The sequence below is a fragment of the Sardina pilchardus genome, chromosome 11 (genome assembly GCF_963854185.1).
Source record: "Sardina pilchardus chromosome 11, fSarPil1.1, whole genome shotgun sequence".
NCBI lineage: Eukaryota > Metazoa > Chordata > Actinopteri > Clupeiformes > Clupeidae > Sardina > Sardina pilchardus.
This window is the reverse complement of record NC_085004.1, coordinates 23,666,819-23,684,318: the sequence shown is the minus strand read 5'-3', so window position 1 is coordinate 23,684,318 and position 17,500 is coordinate 23,666,819. Positions and strand designations below refer to the sequence as shown.

At 48.4% G+C, this 17,500-nt stretch overlaps 1 protein-coding gene across 2 annotated transcripts in view; it reads right to left on the bottom strand.

The window, feature by feature from the left end:
• Positions 1-17,500, bottom strand: part of nfatc3a (nuclear factor of activated T cells 3a) — a 64,789-nt gene that overhangs the window by 13,415 nt on the left and 33,874 nt on the right. For both annotated transcript variants that reach the window (XM_062548824.1, XM_062548825.1), the window contains exons 4-9: positions 16,659-16,858; positions 16,040-16,212; positions 15,297-15,437; positions 9,745-9,800; positions 8,658-8,784; positions 4,666-5,820 (exon numbers count right to left, since the gene is read on the bottom strand). In XM_062548824.1, coding sequence (XP_062404808.1) covers positions 4,666-5,820; positions 8,658-8,784; positions 9,745-9,800; positions 15,297-15,437; positions 16,040-16,212; positions 16,659-16,858 — 1,852 coding nt within the window. The remainder of the gene's footprint in view (positions 1-4,665; positions 5,821-8,657; positions 8,785-9,744; positions 9,801-15,296; positions 15,438-16,039; positions 16,213-16,658; positions 16,859-17,500) is intronic.

Here is a 17,500-nt window from a genome sequence, read left to right as displayed (position 1 = left end):
AAATAGCACAATGTCAATGTGGCCTAAGGTGCCATCCATCCTAGCTGGGCTTCAAGAAGACCCGTCATTGGAAATTAGCACAGTACGCTTACTGCTGGCCCTTTGTTTATTTACTCCTGTCTGCACAAAGTTAAACGGTGGGTTGATGGGTTTCCGGTGGAGACCCATACAAGCCTGGAAGACGGCATAGCACTTCATTTTCCATGTACTGTATCTTCAATAATTATTACTCAATAATCTTTAAAGGGACTTTGGTGCTGCTCATTTACTCTTCTAGATGTAATCACATGTACTGTATGTACATCAAATGTACATCGGATATTACACTGCTGAGATGATTTGTGGTCATAGAGCCCATGTAGATATGTGTGTGTGTGTGTGTGTGTGTGTGTGTGTGTGTGTGTGTGTGCGCGCGTGTGTGTAACTGTGTGTGTGTGTGTGTGTGTGTGTGTGTGTGCGCATGCGCACGTTTATATACGTGTGAGTGTGTGTGTCGGCCAAAGCATTGAGCAAGGGTATGTCTGTAAGAAGTATATATGCATATGTGTGTGTACGTGTGTGTGTGTGTGTGTGTGTGTGTGTGTGTGTGTGCTTGTGTGTATTTTTTTTTATTTTTTTGCAGGGCAGTGGAGCAGCAGGCTCTGCCTATTATTAACCTAGATCACCACACTCTCACGGCGGCGGCAGCTGCGCTCCCGGGCTGGAGAGCAAACAAAGACACAGGAGTGCCACACACACACACACACACACACACACACAAACACACTCACTACAACAGATACAACACAAACGCTTGCATACATACATGCATTAAAGTGTGAGTGCACAAGAACATACACATAGACTCATCATGACAAATACAAAGGCGCAAGTGCACGCACACGCTCACACACACACACACACACACACACACACACAAACACACACACACACACACACATAGACACACACGTGCACACACACACACACACACACACAGGCGTAAGAGGCTCTATCTGTGCTGGCAACACAAACAGCAGCCAGTGTGAGGTGATTAATTAGATAAACACACAGGTCGACACCACAAGGGCCCTCAAAGTCTGTCGCCATGACGGCCATAATCAGCCTCACAGGAGAGTTAACCACTACAGAGAGAGAGAGAGCGAGAGAGAGGTGAAGAAAAGGAGATGAACTGATAGAGAAGAATGACCGGTATGAAAAGAACAGAATGGGACCACCAGAGTGTAATGAGGATGGACACTCGAAGCAAGAACGGATAGAGAGAGAAAGGCAAAACACTGATGAGGGAAAAGAGGAAAGAAAAGAAAGACAGAGCAGAGGAAAGAGTACAGATGACATACAGAGACATGATGAGAAGAGGCGATACAACCAGAGGTGAAAAGAACAGAGGAAAAGAAAAGGGAGAGAGGGAAAAGAAGGGAAATAGGAAAAGAGAAGAGAAAAGAAGAGCAAGGAGAAAAGAGAAGAGAAGAGAAGAGAGGAGAAGAAAAGAACAGGGAAGAGAACAGAACAGAACAGAAGAGCAGAGAAGAGAAGAGAAGAGAAGAGAAGAGAAGAGAAGAGAGGATACACAACATGAGCTCCTTCTGTTAGCAGTATAGGGGCACGAGTCCAACTCATTTCTGCAAATATGGACAGACTGCACAGTGCAGACCTTCTGGCTGTCACACACTGCATGTGACATATGCTCTCACACAGCACACATTACAGCCCCTCACCAGAACCGTGGCATTACACTGTAGCGCTACTGCTCCACAGAGCTGCCTGCACTACAGCAACCCAGACAACTTCATATCCACTACAGAAAACAAGCTCTATACCGATGATAATACTCAATCAATTATTCCTTTTTTTTTTTTTACTTCAAAAAGCCGAGGGTGATAATAATGTAGCTATGATATAAAATTATGTATGATATTAAATTCTAATGTATTTGATCAAAAGAGAAAAAAAGTCTAATGAGACCATAGAATGAACCATGCACTACAGTATATGTGCGTATTATTGGGTGTTGGGTATCGAGTGTTTTATTCCTGCACAGGGGCCAGCTCCGACGGGGTTTAGGTTGGCATGGGAGGGTCAGGCAGTGGGAGCTCTGGACCCGTCTGTCCATCTGTCAGTCAGTCTGTGGCCCTTCCCTGGCCACCCCCGCCTGGGCCTCCGCCCTGACGTCACCTGCGCCATCTGCCGTCTTATGGCAGCACTTTCCTTCTCCGCTCTCCTCACGCTGCGGCCTGTGACGCGCTGCTCTCCCTACCCACACGCCGCTCACGTTTCAAGCCCACTCTGCCAACTCCGTGTGTGTGTGTGTGTGTGTGTGTGTGTGTGTGTGTGTGTGTGTGTGTGTGTGTGTGCATGTGTGTTTGTGTGCATGTGTGTGTGTTCATGCTGTTATTGTCTCTGAGTTTCTAAATAAGAACCTCACTGCGACTGAAAATGACGACCACCGACTAGTTACGCCACCAAAATAATGACACAGTTAAAATCTTCAAAATTAGCTTTGTGGGTCATACGGACGCAAAGGACATATATGCTGCCCGCACAGTCACACTATATGTGATTACTACACGAGATGGCTTTGTGTGTGCGTGCGTGTGTGTGTGTGTGTGAGAGAGTGTGTACGGCATGTGCGCATGCAAGCACGGATTGAAGAGGCAGATAGGGAGAGATGTACTCTGGGGCATGTGAACTGAGTTGTGGTCTATTTACAGGACTGACCTCTTTAAAAACTTAGCACACCGAACAGCTTCATGGGACGCAACTCGCCGTTAGACTCTTACAGCGGCTATTTATAGCCTCGGCTTTGGGGAGGTTACGATTCCGGGGGGAATACATTAACCCAAAATGTCTCTCTTCAAACTCCCCAAACCCCTCCCCTGGCTGTCTCTCCCCTACGCAATGCATCGCGTCAGGAAGACTGAGCACGTCTCCCAGACAACCAGGATATACAGCCATATACTACACCAGTTACTGATTGTGATATAGGAAGCATTTTGATTGCAGAGCATGTGTGTAAACTGTCTACAGCATGTGTGACTACGGTTGTGTGTGCGCTTGTATTAATATGATTGAGCAAGCAAGAGAGAGAGAGAGAGCATGAGGGTGTATGTGTGTGCCTTTGTGTGTGTATGTGTGTATGTGTGTGTGTGTGTGTGTGTGTGTGTGTGTGTGTGTGTGTGTGTGTGTGTGTGTGTGTGTGTGCGTGCGTGCGTGTGTATATATATGTGTGTGTGTGTGTGTGTGTGTGTGTGTGTGTGTGTGCGTGTGTGTGTGTGTGTGTGTGTACGAGCGTGTGTAATTAGGGTTGTCGACACATGACGTTTGAGGTAGCTTTTCACACATGGCTTGGCCGAGAATGGTCTGTTTTAATTAGGTTGGCCTGTTGCTGCTTACTCAGAATACAGAAGTCCCTAATGCCGGCCATTCTGGCTGCTTATTAATCCGATGCTATTTGACTGCCCGCGTGAACACACGGCGGGCTCGCTCAGAGAGCTGGAGTCCCTGAAGGGGAAGCAGCAACGTTTCAGCCTCTGGGCAGAGTTTAAATGAGTGGATGTGTGCATGTGTGTGTGTTCGCATTTCGTGTAAATACCCGCAAAACAGTCTACTCAAGCACGTATAAGGAGGTGAATACAAACACACACACACCCACACATGCACACACACACACACACACACACACACACATGCACTCTCTCTCACTCAATCACACACACACACACACACACACACACACTCTCACTTAGACACACATACAAAATAAACAAAATGAACACATATACACATGTACAGGTACACAGTACACACTCACAAATTAAATAAATCTGTGAGAGAAGGCATTGGGCAGTGCTGATAAGGTGTGACTTTAAGTGTTTAGCCGGCATATTCTCCCTGACGTACCTCCCTGCAGTAAGCCTTCCGGTGCTGAGGAGCTGAATGTTAAATGTGATTAATCTGATAGTGGCTGATAATGACGCTAAGCTCGCTCCTTTGCGCACATGTGTCTGGAGCGCAGACACTGTGGGTCACGCAGAGAGAGAGAGAGAGTGTGTGTGTGTGTGTGTGTGTGTGTGTGTGTGTGTGCATGTGTGGGTGCACAAACACTCCCAACGCCTCCCCAATTACACCAGCAAGACAAAATGAATTGTATATATACAGTGGTTGGTTAAGTACCAATGGCGCAATATCTTGCACGCGATTCTATTCTGAAAGTGGGTTGGGAAAGCGCTGAGTAAAAAGTGTTACGTAATTTATGTGGACAGCATATCAGTACAGTATCTTCAGTACAGTACAAACACTGGGGCATTGGTCTGTGGGTGTTAATAATGGTTGCATTGTGCTGTTTCTTACTAGCCTGGCTAGCGCCAACCACTTCTCAAATGAGACGTGGTCTGGCAACCAAACGTCTATTTGAAAAAAATGCCCAGATCCGTTCATTGGGTGCCACGGATGTCTATCAAATGCGTCTGTGCATACTGTAGCTCATCATCGTCTTGCTTTTCCCCCTGTTCTGTGATTGGTCCCCTATCTCAGGCAAAAATTAGGACGGTAGTTTGAAATTGCGCGCAAGGCAGCATGGGAACACCCAGGCTAGTTTCTTGCAGACAAAAAAAAAACATTAAACATTTTAATTTAATTAAAAACAATAATGACAGGAGGACTCACCATCATCCAGCGTGATGTCCTGCAGGCCAATGGATCTGAAGGTGGGCTCCCGCTCCTCCGGCTCCTGCTTGATGCTCAGCCGCTCGCCGTCTGCAGGAAAGGGTGCCTGGGGGCCCAGCGGGTGCACCATGGGCGCGGCCGAGGGCAGGCTGCCCAGCACTGGGCTGCTGGCTTGGGGAGAAGGCTGGCTGGAGTGGGACATCGGCCCCAGCGGGCTGCCCGCGGTCGGAGAGGGCGAGGTGGGGGACTGGTAGGGCAGGGAGTGGAGCTGGGGGGACGAGGGCCCTGAATGGGGGGAGGGCACCATGCGCTGCTGCTGCTGCTGCTGCTGCTGTTGGGGGGCGCTGGAGGGCGTCGGGCAGGAGGCGGAGCGCTGGCCGGCGGGGTGGTAGCCCCCCATGGGTCGCTGCATCGGAGGCGCAGACTGCTGCTGCTGCTGCTGCTGGCCCATGGAGTGGGTGGGCGAAGACACCTGGGCAGGGTTGGGGCAGTGGTAGCCCAGCGAGTGCAGGTGTGGGGAGGAGTGGGCCATGGGCTGACCACTGGGGGAGCCAGCGGCGGCGGAGACTATCGGTAGGGGGCTGGTGGGGGAGTGGGAGTGCCCTGAGTTGGGGAGCGAGGAGGCGGAGTGGTACACCAGGCCCAGGCCCAGGGCATGGGAGTGGCACGCCGCCGGGTCGGCCTGGTACGGCATCCGCTCAAAGCCCTGCGGGGAGCCCGGGACGCCGCCACCGCCGGTGCTCATGGGAAGACTGGGCTGGCCGTTGAAGGGCAGGCCGTGCCCGTGCTGCATAGGCTGGTAGGGAGGCCGGGAGGGATGTTGATGGGGGTGAGGGTGCGGGTGGGGGTGCGGATGGGGCCCCGCGTGGAACGCCATCTGACAATCGGGACCCGCGTGGAGCCCGTGGCCCTGCAGGTGAGGCAGGTGGGGGAAGGTGGGGGAGCCCATGGGGGGGCCGCAGGGGGACTGCAGGGGGTGCAGGCCCGGGGCCAGGCCGCGGGGGGAGCTGGACAGAAGGCCGTCCTGCGGGTGGCCTGGCTCGGGGGAGGGCATCTGGGTCCGGACCAGGCCGCCGCCAGCGTGAGCTAGGGGCAGGGGCATGGACGCCACAGTGGACGCGTCCAAATCGTCTCTGTGCTCCTGCTTCACCAACACTGGAGGAGGAGACAGAGCAGAGGCGGGAGGATAAATCACTAAACACATTATTACAGTCAGACATGGCAATAAACAGAGATGTCACTTTTCGTTTCACTCGCCTTCAAAAATTAAACTAAAAAAATACAGTAAACACATATAAAATGCAAAGTGAATGATGAAACCACACCAGTCCTTTGAGTAAGAAACATAGCACTCAAAACCTACAAAGACTAGCATGAAGGCTCTCAGGCGTGCGTAACAGCCCACAGTGCAATAGAACAGGTTCTACTGACCAGGCCATGTGATGAAAAAACTGCACACATCAAATGACTCGACACAACCCGAGTGCAAAGACAACCACATACTGTACAGTAAATCCCAGGGCAGGCCACCTGAACAGATATTCATATCAGAGATTTTGTCGATTCATCTTCATTCTGTGCCACTTTAAGGCCACACAGTTTTTTTTTCTGCTTTAAAGATGATACAAGCAGCTGCTAATGGGTTTGTGTGGAGAAAGAAATGCTGAATGGCGGACATTTCTTGCTTTGCAACGCTTTAAAAAAAAAAAAAAAAACACGACCTACCATTATAGAACTAATGAACTAGTGTCACCTATAAATTGTTCCTCGGTGGCAATAAAAAAAATACTGTAAGAGCTGAACATAAATCACTTAAGGAGAAGTGTCATTTAAGCATAAGGGGGTCGTTACGCTTCTGACGTATTATCAGAAAATAAGGATTTGTCCTTTAACTGAAGTAGGACATAGCTGCTATGGGGGCCACAATGATAGGATGCTGTACAATGCATCAAACTGTAACCCATTTCCCAATCTGGCACTTCCCAAACACACGTTGATGGGAGATATTTTTATCCAGCTTTGAATCCGAGGCAGCATATGCTGCCTGTTTTTGGTGCCATGTAAAGCGTTTTATGGGAGAGGCTGAATGCCCCGCAGCGCTGTTCCAAAGCGGGGGGAAGAGAAACCAGTTCACAGCCCCTATCCTGCTCCTCGTACAGTACACCCAACCACACCAAAAAGCCCACACAGGCTGCATGGGGGGGGGTTGGTGGTGACTGGTGAGAGGGGAATATTGACAAAAGGTGCATTTTTTATTTGTCTCAGTAGTTGAGCAGTATATTGGGGCTTTCGTAAATGAAACAGCACAGGTTGTGACGAGAGTAACACACACACACACACACGCGCGCGCGAGCGCGCACACACCTCCTACCCGATGATGTAAAAAGTAGTGAGAAAGGCAGAAAAGTACAGGGCGCGACAAACTGATAAACATAGAGTGCGATGGAGTGAGAGAAAAAGAGAAAACAAGGAAATGAGAGAGAGAGAGAGAGATGAGACGAGACTATAAAACGGAGCCGGCACTCTATAATAGTCGCTGGCAACTTCAGGCTGGCACTTGTGACAGTGCCCACACACGTTATAAAAAATCCTCTCCGCCACTACTCGGAGAGGCCGCAGCCGCACGAGCTATAGCGAGCGGAGCGCGCGAGCAAGTCTCCCCGGTGACCCTGGCCGCGGCGCTTCGCAGGACGGCGGCTCCCATGGCAACCGGAGCAGCCGTGACCTCCTCGCTACACTGGTAGCGTTGAGGCTTTTTGCGCTTCCTGAGCCCGTGTCTGATTGGCTGGGCCCCCCTGTGGGGTTCGTGGGATAAACAGGAAACCCTGGTTGAGTGGGCGCCGCGCCGCGCGGAGCGGAGAGAGAGAGAGAGAGAGAGAGAGAGAGAGAGAGAGAGAGAGAGAGAGAGAGAGAGAGAGAGAGAGAGGGTGGGCGGAGGGGCCGGGCCGAGCTCAGCCGCATTCACTCTCTTCTCTCTCTCTCTTGTGTGTTCAGTGGAAGAGAGGAAGAACATACACACACACACACACACACACACACACACACACAAAGCTCACATGTGATCGCATTCCGCCAACGCGTTTCTCGGTTTGACTAATCTCGAGAAAGTAAATACAAATACACAGTGTGTAATAACATATTGGAACGCTATCTGTCACCACTGATATGACAACATGCACAATTGTTTTACGTAGATAAATATACACAATATACACACGTCGTGCATATTTTGGGACACAATGACACTGATTCCTGGACAATGGAAGATTTGCATACCTAGACCGTCTGTATGCAAATACGCAACAGAAACGCAGTCTGCAACAGGACTTAAGACTATTTTACATGAACGGTTAACAGGTGCATATCTAACTGTCAGGTGGCTCCTCCTAAACCACACCAGTGCAAACTGCAAAAGGGGGAAAGTTCTCCAAAAAGGCACTCAGCAAAACCTTCATACAAGTCAGGAGCATACAGCAAAAATGCATTCTTGTCATGGTGTTGTTATATTAGAGCAAGTTTTGCTAATTATTTCCAAAAAAGTGCAATTATATTATTCATTACATTTAGTATAATTTTATAATATTATAATATTTCTTATCACTTAGCAAAGATATCTCTTCCCATTGTTATCAATGTGCTGTATGAAACTCTCTTTTCACATGTATCGAACATTCCGGAGAATGAGACACAACGAGTTGTTAAGTGTTACAACACACAGGAAAAGATTCCTTCCTTGTGCTATTGGTTGGGGACTTCCCACTGCGGCTGATCAACAACTTAGCCTACTTTGCATAATACAACGCAACAAAAACAACCACTGAGGAAAGTGCATGACTTGAGAAAAACATCTGTGTGTGTGTGTGTGCGCGCCTGTGTGTGTGCGTGCGTGTGTGTGTGTGCGTGTGTGTGTGTGTGTGTGTGTGTGTGTGTGTGTGTGTGCGCAATGTTTCCGAGAGGTAGGATCGTTCAGTACTGTTAAGCAAATGCAGTACCTGACAGGTAAGTGAAACGCTGGGATTGGCTCCGTTTCCTCTTCCCATTACACACATAGAACTGCACCTGGACTGCGGAGGTCACCGTCTTGCTGTGGTACGGCGGAACCTCCACCACCAGACTCGACTGCACAGAGAGAACGAATGAAAGTCAAGTCGCATCACAGAACAGGGGTACACAAAATTATAGCTCTTTAACAATAATGAGAAATTTATTTGCACAGTAACACCACTAGCGTAATGCATTATAAATAACTAAATGGATTATATGTAAAACAATAATACGACAGCAATCACAAATCTCCATTTTATTGCACCAAAACATAACCTTGTTAAATAGTGTAAAAGGAACTAAAACTGATCAAAACAAAGCATACCTAAATTGGTAATAAAAAAAATAACTAATGGTCTGAGCAATGCCTAATTTTCATAGAACAGTGGAAGGTCAAATAATTAGAATTTCAAATAGCAGTTCACTCAAACTGTAATTGTACAAAAATGTTTTATAAGGTCATTAAAATGGCATATTTTAAAGTCAAAATGATTTTTTAAAATATCATTCAAATGTACAATAAATAAAAAGACTAAAACTAAAATGTCAAACTACATGAAGTGTTAAAAACAGGTTTCCTCTTCTTTAAGTATGTCTTAAAAAATAAGGTTGACTACAACTACTATGAAAGTCATGATTTTTTTCATATCAAATATCCTTCATGAGTTGAGAAGGTAATGCAGTTTCCAATAGCTTATAAAGTTATAAAGAGTATTCTTTAATCATTTGAAGCTCTTTCTAAGTAACACATACTGTAAACTCCCTCAAACATCCTTTTTCAATCAAAACCCAATCACAGAGCACATCTATGGACTGAATGACAGAAGTTGCTTTCCTTCCTCCCTGAACAGTGGTTTCCAAGGAGCAATATTAAACAGATGATGATATGAAGACAGCTGACTTGCTGTGACTTCAATCTGCCGCCCCTGGAGAATGGCGGAGAGGCAGCTCTAGGCGCAGTGCAACAGCACTTACAGCACACACACACACACACACAGCACACATAGCGGTGCATTAGGACAGATTAAAACTCACCCCCTGACTCTTTTCACGGACAATTTTCGCCTCCACTTCCCACTGGGGTCGTCCATCTGAGGGGAAGGAAGAGGGGAGATCACATGAGGCTTTGCTTTTGAGTGAAACCAAAACCTGTTAGCCCTCAACTGACTGTGTGTGTGTGTGTGTGTGTGTGTGTGTGTGTGTGTGTGTGTGTGTGTGTGTGTGTGTGTGTGTGTACTGTATAAGGGTTTGCTTGTGTGTGTGTGTGTGTGTGTGTGACTGGGGATGGGGGGACACTCGATCGTTGAGGTCCTGAGAGGACAGAGAAGCACGTTCTCCAGCTGCCTTTCGCATCAGCCCCGACAGCTCGATCGTCCAGCAACATCTGTCACTAATCCGGTCGAACTCTTTGAGGAGTTACGACGTTACAATTCCGCGCCTGGAGGCGGTTCAAACAGTGAGGGAATCCCACTCGTGTGACCCCAAAACTGAGCGTGAGCACAAGGCTGCGCATATTTGTGGGGGAGTGTGGAGCCAACAGGGATGATCAGTAAAGACATTCATGTGTCTAGAGACATGATGGGACACATGAGATGCAATCATGAAATCCCGAAGACTCAAGAGAGTGCGAAGGGCTAGATCTCCACACCCTGTGATGTTACTTGCACAACGCAAAGTGGAATAGCAGTGGGACTACAGCGAGGAGTGGGGGGCAAACTTATGGAAGTCATTTCCGACAACGAAGCTGCATTTCTCTGGGGTCTATTTACTTCATAGTTATGTCAGTCATTCTATTTAACTCAATGGGCCAGGAACTTAGGAAGCCACAAAGGCTTCCGAAAGCAAGGGATTTCAATTTGTTCTCGGGATCTGAAACATCTAATGATGTCATTTTTATAGGCGCTCTACGGCCTGCAGAGAATATTTTCACAACCATTAAAAAGTAATCAAAGTCTAAATATCCTGCTGTTTGCCTTGCCTGGTTGAAATTATGGAGAGACGGGTGGAATAACTCTATTTGTTTTAAAATGCCTGCGTGTGTGCGCGAGAGAGAGTCCTGGCCAGGAAACCTCCAGCCGTTTCCAGTTTTCCTACTACAGCTCTAATTAACTGGCCAGACGGCCAGCGTAGCCAATCAGGGATGGCACTTCAGGCGGAGGGGGCTGGGTGCTGGGGAAACACTCCTGGGCTGCTGTGAAGGGGGACCTTCAACCCTTGCCACTCGTATCACACACGTACACACAAGCAAACAAACACACAAACACACACACACAGTCACAAACTTTCACAAACAACACTTCTCAAAGGCATTACTCTTCTGCCTTGGTTTCCTTTTCTCGTCATTCTCCTCAGCTGCGACAAACACACAGGTGTGTGTACCACAAAGAGGACTCCAGCGATGCTCTGATGTAAATCTTTGCACCTGCTCAACTTTACTGCCAAGAGAGCTTCCCCAAAACACCTCAGTAATCCCCTCCCCCATCCCAACAAGTTAACCCCCCTTGAAAAAGGAGAAAAACACTTGTGCAGAAAGAGGTCAGAAAGTCTGTTTTCCCCCCAAAAGCCACTCCTGAGTCATTACAGCTGCTATTATCACTGCTGCAAGTCTTTTGAAAACCTTGAGGCTGTTATTGGTGCCCAAAGGCATTTTCAAAATACCTTCCCAGACATTCTCATTATGAGCAAATACTTTGGTGAATGGTTTCATTAATCTCTTGATCCATGACGATTCAACAAACAGTTCTTTTTCAGTATTTTTTTTTGTTCCAGAGAATCCTTTGTTTAGAAGCTGTGCGTCGCCGCGCAGTCGGAGAAAGAGCGAAGCGGGAGCTTTTAGTATGGGCTGAACGACCTTGGACGCCTCTGACTTCAGCACAATGTATTTCTGCAGCACATGTTGACATTTAACACACCAGGGAAAGGGGGGCCCACATGTGCTGAGTGAGAGCAAGTTCAAACAGGAATCCTACACCCTGCCCCAGTGACAGGCAGGCGCACCATCCCAAACCTACTCTGCACCGTGTGTGTGTGTGTGTGTGTGTGTGTGTGTGTGTGTGTGTGTGTGTGTGTGTGTGTGTGTGTGTGTGTGTGTGTGCGAGGGAAAAAAAAACAAGAAAAAGGAAAAACAAAATACCTAGAGACCTGACAAAACAGCAATTGGCCTATAATTAGCAGCAACACTCTGTGCTGCTGCTGATTGGGCTGAGAACAACTGAATAACGCTAAAAGCTCTCACCACATGGCTCTCCACACACTCCCCTTGTGAAAACTTCCTCGGCCATTACGGCCAACTACTGTTGGCGAGGCTCCGGCCCCGCACACGGAGGCCAGTTTTCCCCCCTCTCTCTATCATTCTCCTTCTCTCTCTCTCTCATTCTCTCTCCATCTCATTCTTTCTCCCCGTCTGTGTGCACGTGGCAGAGAAATTAACTCCAAGACAAATGAAATCTATCAAATCAGTAATTTAGGGGTATTTCCCCCCCCCCCTCGCAGGCCCATTTGCTCTCATTTACACTATAAAAGAACCGACGCAAGCTCGGCGAGGGAGCGCTTGCCTGCAAACCTTTCGGGAGCCGAGGACCTGGCTCTGGAACAGTAGCGTCTCTGATAAGTTAACCAAACAGTCTTAACTGCTGGATCTGAAACAGGCCAGCGATCGGGTCTCGCCCCGTCGCAACGAGTCCAAGAGCCCCATTACTCACAAACTCCCCTGGCGCCCGTCGCCGGGCCGTGCCACGTGGCCTCCGGCGGCGGGCAAGCCTCCGACCACAGGCGCACGTGTCGACGCACCGCCAGGACAAGAGCGGAGCGGAGCAGTGCGGTGCGTCGGGGCTCAGCGGCACATCTTGAGGTGGTTAGCTGTTGTCAGACGCACATGCTCCTAAGCGGTTCGCACGGGGGCCTTTCCGATCCAAGCCTGTTTAATTTTTCCCTCCGTTTTGACACAGGAAAATCTTTGACAGAGGAAATTCTGAAGTCCTCCATCCCTCCCTCTTGAGGGCCAGGGCCGAGTCACATGTGCTCCGAGAGGGGGATTGTAAATATCACTCACTTGCTCTCCCACTATACAAAAAAAAGTTAAGCCCTTGTAGTAGGATATTGGAAAAAGTCTACTAATCGAGCCAATGGTGATTGCCCTCTCGGGCCTTGTTTCAGTCTACAATCTACTCAAATCCGAACAGCTCCTGTTACATTGCCCAGAGAAGCATTGGGCAAAAGACTCATTAGCTTCCCCACATCAAACGAGACCACATGTTAATTAGTGGCAAAATTTCCACCACGCCTCTGCTAACCCTCAGATATTTCCAGTTTTGCTCAACGGCCTTTGTCTCCTTTGTTTCCTTTATGCATAACATCAAGCAGATCGTCTAGTTAAAAAAAAAAAAAAAAAAAAAAAAAAAAAAAAAGGGACGTGCATTCTTCAAGACTCACTCCGGAGAGAGGCCTCACCACCGTCATCACGACTACAAAAGCCACGAGCAGAGTTCCTCTGCACACTTCAGCTTCAACGCTTTTAGGTCTTTTTTTTTTTTTTTAAGTGAGCACCTCAAGCAGGCACAGACTGGCTCCCCAAATGCCACCGATTCACTGTTTCCACCTGAGGCTCGTCTATACTTGTGTTTTACTGTTGCATAGTGAGTGGTTCCCTCGGGGAGATGGAAAAGTCAGAAGTGGGAGAGTACAGAGGAAAGAGACAGAGACAGAAGGTGCCTTCATGGCACGGCTGAACAATTAATGGGAAGAAAAAATATTACACAACAACAACAACAGCAGCAGCAGCAGACTGGCATTATTCACTGTGACTCATTCATAAAATGCTCAGACTTCACCACCCAGAATGGTGTTACCACTGGAGCTCGACATGGCTTTGAGACCGCCGAGCAACATTTTCCAACACAGTAGAGAAAGTAGCCAGCAAGCTATGACAGCCCAAAGCCATTTCAAAGAGAAGAGATGCTGCCTCCTGTCCTCCTATCCAAACAACACTGACAAAAATAGAGACACAAGAAAGGCACGTTTGGGGGGCGTGGGGGTGCACTTGACTACACACAGACAGCGAATTTAACATTTAACAACCGGTGTATAACTCACTTGTGAATGAGGTCAGAAAAGAAACAGAAGTTCACTAAGATAAAACCAAACGCAAATAAGGTGGGGTTTTTGGTGTTGAGGAGATAACGATATAAACACAGCAGGGGGCCTCAACAGTGGGACTTGCAGGGCTTCTTCTCCTCAGTGAGAGTGTGTGTGTGTGTGTGTGTGTGTGTGTGTGTGTGTGTGTGTGTGTGTGTGTGTGTGAAATGTGGGACCTGAGGATAGGCTGCTGCAGACACATTGCAAGTCAGTCCTCCCGAGGCATCCCCTAGCAGCCGTGGTAGTGTGGATCACACACACAGGCTACGTAGGTCCCTTGTGAAACACTCCCTCGTCGCACAGAGCAGGAAGCGACACTGCGATCGCCATAAATCTCCCGTGGCGAGCAAACTTGTTAGAGAGCTTTTGCGAGCGGTGCGCAAGGGGGGCCCTGGTGTGTGGAGTCCGTCAGGTCTTGGAGGACGGTTGTGAAACAGATCTGCTAGGCGGGGGTTAATGCTCGCTGCCCCCTTTCTCAAGACATTACGAAATTCCAACCGCGGGTGACAAACGAAGGCACATAAACAGGCCTTAACTCCCTGTGTTTCACACTGATAGCAGGTCAGTGTCGGAGGACAAACGGGGGCGTTAAGCGCAGCACAGCACAGCTGTCTGGGTGGTGAATGGGAGAGAGGTTGGGGCGGCGAGCAGCTCGGGTCCGTGGGGTAGAGGAGACGCGTAACGTTAAGTGGGCCAGCGATTACTCATATCCCAGGTGCTCCTCCAGTGCCTCAGGGACAGAGGCAGTGTTTGCCCTGACGTGGCCCTCACCAAATCCCAAGTCACAACCTGTTTGGGTTCAGCGAGGAAAAGAGCTACAGGTAAGAGGAACAGGCACAGACAGCATGTTTCTCTCTAAATAGGTCCAAAATAAGGGTGTTAGCTAGAATGTATGGCTTCAGCAGTAACGCTCCTCACTGACTCAAAGCTCAATTCCATTCAAACTGACATGACATTGATATCCATTCCTCTTTTAATCCTTACTTGTTTCAGGTATCGGGGGTCTGTGATGACAGACATGACACATTTCTGGAAGATACCATAAGCTGACAGACATTGGCTATGAATTAGCTGAAGCAATTTCCAGGTTACACTCTTTTCACATGGACATGGTCCACCACTGTGTCAGAGGTGGTTTGCTACGAGCACTGACAGTCAGGTGTTCCACACTCACTCCACCTGAGGCAGTAGGGGTTCTACAATAAAACTCTACACACACAGCCTCCCTCCCTCCCTCCCTCCCTCCCTCCGTCGGTCTCTCTCTTTCCATCCCACCATCTCTCCTTCCCCCCCCCCCCCAATCCCCCCTCCACTCCACTCCCTCCCTCTCTCTCTGCGTGCCTAGCAGCTGAGTGTGCTGTGTCGGTTTCAGGAGGACCAGGTGGGCAGTCTGTTCGGCTCCCCATGCGAGCGGCAAAACGGCAAGCGAAACGCTGACTGGCAGCAGATCTTACCGGGGCCCTTTTCCAGGAAGATGACCTTGGACTCCGGGAAGAAGTTGGAGCCGCTGATGACCATCTCCTCCCCCCCGCTGACCACGCAGCTGGACAGGCTGCACTTCTCTACCTGGGGGAGCTCCTGAGCCGAGCGCTGGGCTAGGGACCGAGGAGAAGTGGGGTGGAGTCGGGGATGATGGGAGAGAGACATGAAATGGTTAGAAACTGTGACAGCGTGCGTACACACACACACCGCACACACACCCACTCTGGATCATACACACACATGCACACACACACACACACACACACACACACACACACACACACACACAGAACCATAAACAAACACACACAGGTCCACACACACGGACACTACAAAGAGACAGATAATACGGAATTCTGATTATCATATATCTGATCTGACTATTTTTCCAAACTAACTGAGTTCTGTCACTATCTCTGTGTGATATGCATTGATGTGTGCATAGCTTTCATATAGTCCTTAGGGCCACCAACGACTGGAGCCCAAATATATGTGTCAGTCTGGCCAGCCAAACTCAATTCCCGTTCAGATCTATGTAACATGTTCTATAAAAGTGATAACTTTGAGTGAAAATTAAGCTATGCAGAGTTACATAAGTGCTTCTGTGCGTACATGTGTGTGTGTTGGGGTGTGTGTGTGTGTGTGTGTGTGTGTGTGTGTGTTTGTGTGAGTGAGTGTGAGAGTGTACACTAAATGAAAAGGAGATAAAACTCACAGCACTCTATAGGGATGGACGACGCCTGCAGAGACAGCACCTTCCCGTTGGGTTGTGGGATGTGCACTCGGAACACCACCCGCACACGCGTGTTCTTCCGCCCGATGTCCGTCTCGCCCTTTCTCAGCTCGATGTCCGAGTTCCTTAGCTTCAGGATCCCTGCACAGTCAATGCTGCCACACATGGAAAGACCTTGTTAAGCAGTGTGGGATCGCACAAGGGCTCATAATTGAACGATAGCAACAAATAGGGAACAAGCAGTCTGTTTATAATGGCCCTCCACGAAAGGAAAACTGTAGACGAACATGGCAAAACGCACATAGAGATGTGTTTCAGAAACAATAAACCTGCACTTTTTAAAATATCATGAAACAGACGTTCTGCGCGGAGTGAACGACAAAGGTCAATGCTAATCTCTTGTCGAAAAAGGCCTCACATTTTCAACTACATCTGCTAGTGGTTAGCGTTTGAAACCTATAAACCTGCTCCAAATTGGAAGGCATTACAATTCCCTATAATCATAAATCTGGGTCTTTCTTCAACTCCTGCAAAGCACACACACAGTGGCATGAAGTGGAGGGGGTGAGTAATGTAAAAGCGAAGTGCTTATGACAAGTACCTGGCAGACATATTGTTTTCGGGAAGGAGAGGTATTTCGAGAACCTTTGTGCTGGTGATTATGATTTCCTGGCTTGCAGTGGCAACCGTTTTCCCTGTGATCCGGTGCACCTGGTAGAAGGCATGCGGCCTCAGGTAGCGGTCGTCCGCCGTCCCAATGAACATTTGCAGATTGACAGGCTTCTCACTGTAGCCCAGGAGCTGGAAACCAGAGAGAGAGAGAGAGAGAGAATGAGAGAGAGACAGGAGGGAGTTAAAGTGAGGGAGAGAAAGAGATAGAGAGAATGCAAAAGAGAGGGAGGGGACCGGGAGAGAGATAGTTGACTTTTAAAAAAAAAAGACTTACAGTATTTACATACCATCAAAAGACCAATAAAACCATATTATCTCACATTACCATCTAAACAGAGAGAGACTGAGAGGGAGAGAAATGAAACAGACAGAAAGAGAAACACAAAATGGGAGACGGAGGTGCAAGACAAGTATAGTGAAAACATATGCTCCATATGAAGTACATATGTGCATATACATACGTTCTGTACATTTCCACTGCATTTAGAGATACATTGTTTTACTGTTCTTTCCACTCTCCGTCTTAAGTTAATCTGAATGTCAAGCTGAACTGCTGATGTTCGAAACACCAGCTATTTCTGGCAGGGTTGACGGAGAGTCATCTGGCCGACTGGCCCTTGACCAGGTCATCGCTGATGTTCCCCCCTCATATCGCTATCATATTTTCCCCCACATGTTCCTTAGCACGAATCCCGCATGTAGGCAATTATCTCCCTAAAGCCCTTCTGTGAGCCATAATCTCGGACATTACCCTGCTCTTTCCTAGACAAA